At 42.5% G+C, this 8,596-nt stretch overlaps 1 protein-coding gene across 1 annotated transcript in view; it reads right to left on the reverse strand.

The window, feature by feature from the left end:
• Nucleotides 1–2,013: 2,013 nt before the first annotated feature.
• The window catches only part of LOC123098046 (V-type proton ATPase subunit a3), a 7,118-nt gene continuing 535 nt past the window's right edge, over nucleotides 2,014–8,596 (reverse strand). Inside the window, exons 2-18 of the mRNA XM_044519919.1 lie at nucleotides 8,076–8,120; nucleotides 7,734–7,856; nucleotides 7,541–7,648; nucleotides 6,632–6,739; nucleotides 6,375–6,548; nucleotides 6,055–6,192; nucleotides 5,404–5,511; nucleotides 5,145–5,252; nucleotides 4,882–5,030; nucleotides 4,288–4,441; nucleotides 3,944–4,104; nucleotides 3,651–3,857; nucleotides 3,372–3,555; nucleotides 3,182–3,265; nucleotides 2,887–3,089; nucleotides 2,711–2,770; nucleotides 2,014–2,544 (exon numbers count right to left, since the gene is read on the reverse strand). Coding sequence (XP_044375854.1) covers nucleotides 2,340–2,544; nucleotides 2,711–2,770; nucleotides 2,887–3,089; nucleotides 3,182–3,265; nucleotides 3,372–3,555; nucleotides 3,651–3,857; nucleotides 3,944–4,104; nucleotides 4,288–4,441; nucleotides 4,882–5,030; nucleotides 5,145–5,252; nucleotides 5,404–5,511; nucleotides 6,055–6,192; nucleotides 6,375–6,548; nucleotides 6,632–6,739; nucleotides 7,541–7,648; nucleotides 7,734–7,856; nucleotides 8,076–8,120 — 2,319 coding nt within the window. The 3' untranslated portion in view covers nucleotides 2,014–2,339. The remainder of the gene's footprint in view (nucleotides 2,545–2,710; nucleotides 2,771–2,886; nucleotides 3,090–3,181; nucleotides 3,266–3,371; nucleotides 3,556–3,650; nucleotides 3,858–3,943; nucleotides 4,105–4,287; nucleotides 4,442–4,881; nucleotides 5,031–5,144; nucleotides 5,253–5,403; nucleotides 5,512–6,054; nucleotides 6,193–6,374; nucleotides 6,549–6,631; nucleotides 6,740–7,540; nucleotides 7,649–7,733; nucleotides 7,857–8,075; nucleotides 8,121–8,596) is intronic.

Consider the following 8,596-nt stretch of genomic DNA (forward strand, 5'->3'; position numbering starts at 1 on the left):
TTCTTCTTCCTCCTCCTTAGGCTCCACGCCGATGACCGCCGGCGGCGCGATAGCCGTCTCCCAGTACACTGCGGCACGGCGGTCATTAGGAGCCCAGTAGGTCTTGTACTTGCACCACTTCTTCCTCTGTTTAGCGTCGACGGAGACGGCCTGATTCATGGCCCAGCGAATGATGTCAACTGCCATCGCGCCCTTCGCTGGGTCAGGAATCGGCGTCTTCAGCTCTTCTTTACTGGCCTTCATGAGCACTGCATTAGATTCGTTCTGCATGTCCGGCATGGAGCCGAAGTTCGAGCACACCTCCATGGTGTTCTCGACTTGGTACGGTCACCAGCCGACCACTCGAGGAAGAAGGCCCTCCAGCCAATACCCCAAGGGAAGGGGTTGGCGTTGGAGCTGGAGCTAGAGCTCATGGCGATGGGGAGGAGGAAGGTTGACAGTGAGAGAAGAGAGGGGGTGGGTAAGTAGTGGTGGGCAGGGTGAGTAAATATAGGAGGGATGGAGAGGAGGAGAAGAGTGACAGTCATGCCGTTTTAACTACAAGCTCTTCAATTAGCCATGAACTTTGTGCTGTGCGTGACTCCATGAATTGTGTGCAGATCGAGGAGAGCAATCAGATGGGCACGGAGGTTGACAACAAGGGCAAGCAGCCCCTTCACCCAATGCCCGACGAGGTTGTGCTGCCGCCCACCGTCGAGGAAGACCCGAAGATGCCTGAGGGTGGCGACGACGAGGGCATGGAGGAGCCCCCAGCAACAAGCGCCGCAACTACGGCCACTACCATCAGGAGGATGGCCCAACTCACTTCTGCAAGGTCATCCTTGCACCAAAGCTTGAGTGCATCCCCATGCCCCTGGACTTTACCAAGCACTTCGTCGCAGTGCCGACGGAGTTCAAGCTCAGGAACAACACCGGCTGCTCCTGGAAGGTGACGGTCAAGCTGATGAACGGCAGGGTGACCCAGGATCAGGGTTGGGCCACCTACGCAGCGTTCATCAGATCAAGATCGGCTACATGGTGACGTTCAAGCTCCTCACTCCTGACACCCTCAAGGTCATCATCTTCGACGACGATGGCATTGAGGTCGTCAACAAGTGCGGGAAGCACGACGAAGCCTTCGCCGCCAAGGAGTAGGGCCGGGCCACCTCTTTCCAGCGTACTATCTGAATTATGCTAGTTTATGGTTTATGAGTTGAACTGTTATGAAGTGTGGTGCTGCTTATATATGAATTATGCTAGTTCATGCTCTGTTTATACTCTGTTGTGCTTATGATGTGTGATGCCGAAGTGTGGTGGTAACCTCACCAACTAGCCAAAAAGGTTACTACACACCAGGCGTTGCATATAACCAAACACCATGCCTTGGGTTTGTCCACTAACATGCAGGCAACCAAACACCAGGTAGTGTGGCTCTGCCCATGCAGGCAAGAGGCCATGCAGGCGACCAAACAACATGCCGATGGTACATTTAAGGCTGCATTTGCATAACCAGGTTGGGTGGAGAAGTGCATGCAATGCGGACACTGTAGCGCACGGCAACCAAACACGCCCTATAACTCACGACCAAGGAAGAACGTCGCGTTTCTTCTAGATGTACTACTCCATTTACTTATACTTGATTAACATTTGTTGCCTTGTATAGCTGCAAAATATACTTTTTATAGTGATCTTATAAAAAATGAAGGGAGTATTTCTTTAGTGATCCTGACGCCTAATTGACATCGAGTAGACCCCGTAATTGTGAGCCCAAATATGACCCGTATACAAATTAGATTTTCCCCTCATTGTTGACTAGCCCCTCTGGCTCAGGTAACAGTTGACGACAAGCATGGCATACCTCAAGCGCAGCGTCAGTCTTTACAGCTGACATCAGATGGTAGAGTATCCAGCTTTTTTTTTTTTGGCCTCTGACTACGTTTGAAACTAACTTCCGTAATCTATTCCCAAATGCAATCGTCTCAAGGAAAAGAAAAAATGATGATACTTCATAAGACAGTAAAGTGAGCCCGAGAATAACCACAATGGAAATAACCTTTTATTACATGCTTATTTATGTCCAGAATGCACATCACCCAAAGGCAGCCACGAGTGCACAACTCGTTATTAGTATTACACCAAAATAAGGGTGATGCCACTAGAGTTTTGCTGCCAAACCTCCACAAAAAAATTCCTACCCTTCGTGTAATCCACATCTAAAGAAAAATGATGTTGCACCTCCCTTGCTCGAACAAGGGGCTGGAGTTTTATGATCGATCCGTGACAAACAATGATTGTTCTGGCAACAAGGCCACCCGCAAGATATTACAGAGACTACAATAGATACAAGAGTTTGGACGAGCTCACTCTTCATCCTCACTGATTAGAGCAAACGAGAATGGTGCGAACTTGTAACCATCACCCTCATAGAACTTGTTCTGGAACTCCACCCAATGGAGCCTCAGGGCGTGAAGGAATGCGCTTAGGGTCTCCATAACAAGCAACACACCGACAGTGGCACAGATGAAGACAACGACACCAATAGCGAGGATAAAAATATTGTTGTACCTACAAAAATGCACAAAGCATGATGAAGATGATCCTATTGATCATTAACTTGGATTTTCCCAAGATTTTGGCTGCTATTCCGATTTACTCTATTATTCCGAAGCCAATGAGAAGTAACATGATGATGATGATGATGATGAGAGAGAGAGAGAGAGAGATTGCTAACCCCAACGTCAGAAGGAGAACTTTATCATAGAACACAGTGGACAACTCCGAGTGTGCAAGACTGCAAGGAGAAATGTTAGTTGCTCGTTAGTAGCTAATGGAAGTGTGATTAAAGATTGTCCTATGCAAAACTGAGATGATGAAATGGTTTGAATGGTTCTTATTGTCCGGCAGTACCTGAGAGCCCAGAGACGAAGATATGAAGCAGTATTTGAGACTGCACCAAGAACAAACTCAATTGTATGGATCAGCTGGTGAACAAATATTTCACTGAACTCAAACTCCTCATGGTGGTTCGATTCTTCATTATGCTCCCCCAACTCTGCTACAACTGATTCATCTGCACCCTCAAGCATGGCGTACTGATGTCCTTGATGCCTCTGATGAATACCAAACATATAATATCAGCACAGAAGTAAATATGAACCGTAGAAACAGCAACAGAAATTCCAGGTTACTATATTAGACATACTCGCTCATGTTCCCATTTCAAGAAAAATGGCTTTGGAATCAGCATCCAGGGAACAGATACCAGAGCAAGTAGAAGCAAAACTTGCTATATAAGAAAGAGTGTGTGTTAGGAATAATCCAATGGTTTACTTTATAGTAAGAACGATCTTTCAAAACTTTATAGTGAGAACACAACAATGACAAATATAGACCTGTAAAGTTTTCTGGCCAGGAAATAACTGGTTCTCTCCCATGTCATCTGTGGGGCTAAGGAACATATATATCATAACATGGTACAGATCTGCTTTTGACCCTGTGCACCACTTAATGATGATAAGCATGGATAGGTAGCCAAACAAGCTGTTCAAGAAGATCAGCTGGGGAACAAACTGGTACCTGTTACAAATGTGAACAGCAATACAATAATTTAGGGACTGCAACACAAGCTACAAAAGGATGGGCCGCCTTTTCAAATTAGGATTTTCACTTACCAGATATTAACACTGTTCCTGAAGAATTTCGCATTAAAGTAACTCATAAAAATTCCAAGGTTCATTTGTGACACTCCAAGAAGAATTGACATTTTCATCTTCAGTGAGTTGAGAAATGGCAGCTCACTTCGACTACCATGCCACACAGGGTCCACGCCGAACGGGTAAGTATCCCTTACCTTGATTAACCCTTCAGTAGTAGAATCACTAATTACAAAAAAAAAGGATTAGCAAAAAGTAATGCATAAAATCTGGCTTTATACAAAGATAAAATTAGGTTTCTTTTATCTTACCTACAAGAAGAATCGCGGCATGCATAGGCTGATTTAGCAAAAAGTTCAAATGGAACGGAGAAAAACTCATTGTATATTAATCCTGTGTAGATTGAGAAAATTGACATCATCATAATTATGTAGCGGCCTCCAAACATCATCTCCATTATGTCTCCAAGTTTCTGTATTTCAATTCAGACATAAAAGTATAAGACACAGCTTACTTCGGGAACTTTCAGAACATAAATATGCTAGACTCTTTGGAATCAGTACCATATGTTCCAAAAGAGCGGCTGTTGGCTTGCAGCAATAGTGTAATACAGACACATATAGGTTTAGCAAAATGTAGAAGACGAGGAGCAAACCTGTGAAGCAAATTTCTTCTCTCGGATTATCAGATAGAGTGTTGCAAGTAATATGCAAATTCCATGACCCCAATCTCCAAACATGACAGCAAATAAGAAAGGAAAAGTGATAATAGTGTATACACCAGGATTCGCTTCTTGATACTTAGCTACCCTGTATCAGAAGAAATACAAAGTTAGCATTTACATATTCATACACTTGACTCGAACCCCAAGTAACACAAACACCCCTTATTCATTTCTCAAACAAGCAATGTTTAACTCAATGGATATGTGTTACTGAGATTCCACAAACCGATAAGCTGCAGAAATTTCCATTACAAGGTAATACACATTTGAAAACAAGTAGCTAACATTCTTTTGATGAATATGCATTGTGATTTTAAAGTGGTAGACATGGACACATGAAAAGAAAATGAAGACGGGAAGTGTTTATGGCTAGAGAGACAACTAGCTTGAGGCATGTTTTCACATATACAACAATAAAAGAAGAGGGAATAGGCGTTTTCTCAAATGCATAAGAATAAATAAGAGACTAATAAAATAGCAAATCAAGCATAGAATAATAAAGAAGATTGAATTCTGAGAACATACCCATATGCGTCAACAATTTCCTGGAAGGCTGAGGTAAATTTGTTTGTTTGGAAATATGTTGGAGGAGACTCTTTTGTGTTAAGAACCTGAAAAATCGAGCCAACTTGGGATTTGCTCTCGAGAGTAGCACGCTGAAGTGCATCCTGAATCTGAAAATATACACTATAAATCATAAATCATGCAGACCACAAACAGAAACCAAAGAATTAGGGTGGACAAATACATAAGAAGGCATCAGGGGTTAAGGAAACAAATTTTATTACCTGATTAGCTGCGAAAACTGGACTCCAGCCCTCACCAACTAAGCATTTCTTCGTCACATCAACGCTCAACATGTTTAGAGTGTGGTAAATTGATTTTTCCTTTTTTGCCTGAAAGATTTCAGTGCCAATTAGCAAATAATGATGGAACCGTGAAAATGAGAACTCCACCGCACACCATCTACAGTAACAACCAAAGTACACAGAACTCGAACTCTTGAGTAGAGCTTATCAGATGCCGAGATAAGCAATACAAACTCACCAGATGGTTCCAATGCTCAAACTCTGATGCAATAGTTTTGAGTATACTGTCACGATGAGCTAATCCCATGTCAATTGTTGCCTTTAACTCTGATATCTTTCCAGATACCTGTGTGATTGCAAGTATTTCAGTACATGTTATATCTTTATAGGCTCAAATTAGTAGCAGTGTGACACATAAGAATAACAAGGCAAAGATCTCCTCATGGCATCCACCTTATGTTCAAAAACGATGCAACAACATGAAATCATTTTGCAGTAGTCACCAACAACAAAATAAGATTAGAAGGAGCAAAACAACGTACATACTGCATAGTCATTTAATTAGATTTTTTTAAATCTGGCATTGGAATGACATCAATGCAGTAGCAGAAGAATAGGAGGTTAAGCAAGCTCATATCACATGCAAAGCACAGTATCTCCTACACACTACCATTCTTAACTACTCCCTCCGTCCCATAACATAAGAGCGTTTTTGACACTAGTGTAGTATAAAAAACGCTCTTATATTATGGGACGGAGGGAGTACTAACTTCCTCACTAGAAGTGCGATATCGCAAGGTTCACGGATTTAAGCCAAAATACAAATATCCAAAAGAACACAAAAAAATCAATGAAGAATGTCAGAAAATAAATATTGCCAACTGCTGACCTCCTGAACAGTATGTGTTTGTTTAGCAAGGTCTTCAGGAAAAGGGTAACGGTTTGCACGAAAAGCATCACATATCTTCAGAATTTTGGCCTTTGCCCTCTCCCCAGAGTAGAATACGACAAATGTATTTTTGTACACCTGCATTGCCATGTAAAAGGTGTCAGATAAGTGTGTTTTGAATATAATAATGAGTGTAACTTCAGAACTAAAGAAGCACTGGACACTAAATCCATAATACCCATAGGATATACTGTCAACATGTTAAGTTGTATCACTCAAAGGGGAGGGATACTGACTTTTGCAAGTAACAAAAAAACTACCTTTTCTCCGGATTGCGGATCAGTGACAGGTTCATCAACAGACTCCTGTCTGAGCAAAATGTTGCCCCTTGTGGCACGGAATAAGATACGTTCAAAAGCCATGGCCTTTTCCTTTGGCACAAGACCACTCAAAGAGCCAAGTTTCACTTGTTTCGATGCATCTGTTAACATATCCTATAAATTTGACCAACAAAATATCAGTAAGGGAAAATAGAACAGGGCAAGGCAGGATGCTTTTTCTGAAACAATATTTTCACCTGCTCCAACAGAGGACTCTCCAGGGAAGTCTCACCAGACTGATTTGCTTCCATTTGCCTGTGTTGTGCTGCAGCGCTTCTTTGAGCTGAATAGAAAAACTCACCAGCCTGAAAGTTAAAAGGAAATTTAGGAGAAGCACTACCATAGTACCATATATGCCGACAACGGGAAGTTGGGTACAATTTTGCATGTTCGTATTTAAGAGGATGTGTGACAGTATTGTCAACCCTCACCCCACCCCAACACCCACACACATATGGTTTAGCTAACAGTTTATCTCTCAAGCCTCCCATGTGATACATGTCAAACATTGTTTCTCAGCATGGCAAAAAAGATACTACTGCCATTCAAATACTGGTCTTGGGACCTTACTATCTTAACACACAATCAAGAGTGATTGGCTTGGAACATTTATGACACGTCTAACCCCATAAGATAAATCTTGGAAGTAATTCAAGCTGAGGCAACGATAGACATCTCTACTCCTATAGAAGACTCGGTGATGATGGTGTGTCTCATCCATCATTTCTGACCATCTGATGTGTCTAAAACATACAAGGTAAGCTGTGGCTTTTTTGCAGAAAGGCCCCCACCACTCTGCTCCATATTTACAGAAATCCCCTAAAGTCTCTCCAGGCCAGCTCCCCCGCCGCCCACTTCATCCAAACAGATAAGAGGAATAAATTTGGGTAAAACATAACATAATTTTAGTGTACATATTACCAAAACTAGGGTGATTTTTATTCAAGTTTGTGAACTTGTATCAGTCTATTTTGGATCCATTGCGACGCACGGGCACTTTGCTACTAGCAAATATGCGTACAACTTATACAACATGCGCACATGCCGCAATATATGCACGTGCGTTCAAGAATAATTACTATAATGACAAGGCTAGGTAGCTATACCTTTTGAAGAACAGTACTGTACTCCAGTAGCTCATTGTGGGCCCGTTGTAATTTTTCATCGTTTGCATTTACTTCAGTTAGTTCAGCTTCCAGTTCTCCAAGCTTTACCTGTTCCTCGGGAAGTGTTAAAAAAGATCAACTGTTAAGATTTATGAGTTGCACATGATAAGCAGTATCTCACTGATTGGCATACCTCCATGTCATCAAAATCCAGAGGAGTTTCGGTTGATTGCATAGGAGAAACTAGTATTCCAGCTTTCGACATTTGTTCCTTAAAAAATCGCAGCTTGCGGGCCATTTCGGCACACCTTTTGATCTGCACAAGGAGTAGCCAGAGCAACAAACAGACAGTGAAAATAACCACATTACATGGGGATATATAGTCTTGTGAGGACATTATATATATGAACGCCGACCAAGCATGGTATGATTAAGCAAACCGATAAACTGCTATGATGAACTTTCAAGAAGATAGTCCAGACCTATCAAAATGTAACTTAAGAAAAATGTGTCTACATAAACGAGCAAAAAGTACCTGGGCAGCATAGGTGCGTTGAAACGGGCTCTTGTCTGCGTTGAGCTGAGGGAAGAAAAAACAAACGTCAGATTAATAGCAAGGGAATCAGCCAAAAATCAAAAGCTGCACATAGCACATAGAACAGTTCCCAAGCATGAAAATGCACCGCGAGTTCCATGATCTAAGAATCATGTGCACTTGCATATTAATAGCAAGGCAAATAATTCCCTATTAAAGAGCAGCCCTGCTAAGTGCTAACTACCAATCATGGGTCACGGCAATGCAAACCAACAGATCACAATTCCGATGGATACGTGTAGTAATAATATAGTACTAGTAGTAAACAGCGAATAATTACGCCGCACAAAAGTCTTAGTTCCCAAATTCGCAATGTCATCTGTGACCCCCTGCCAATTCCAAGGGAATCGCGAGCACGGAACCCTAGCGACGAGCGACCAGCTCAGATCGGCACATCGGGGCGGGCACCAGCCAGATCCTCCACCGGAACAAGCCAGGCAGCTAAAATCGACGGCGGGGGG

This window comes from Triticum aestivum, chromosome 4D (genome assembly GCF_018294505.1).
Source record: "Triticum aestivum cultivar Chinese Spring chromosome 4D, IWGSC CS RefSeq v2.1, whole genome shotgun sequence".
Taxonomy (NCBI): domain Eukaryota; kingdom Viridiplantae; phylum Streptophyta; class Magnoliopsida; order Poales; family Poaceae; genus Triticum; species Triticum aestivum.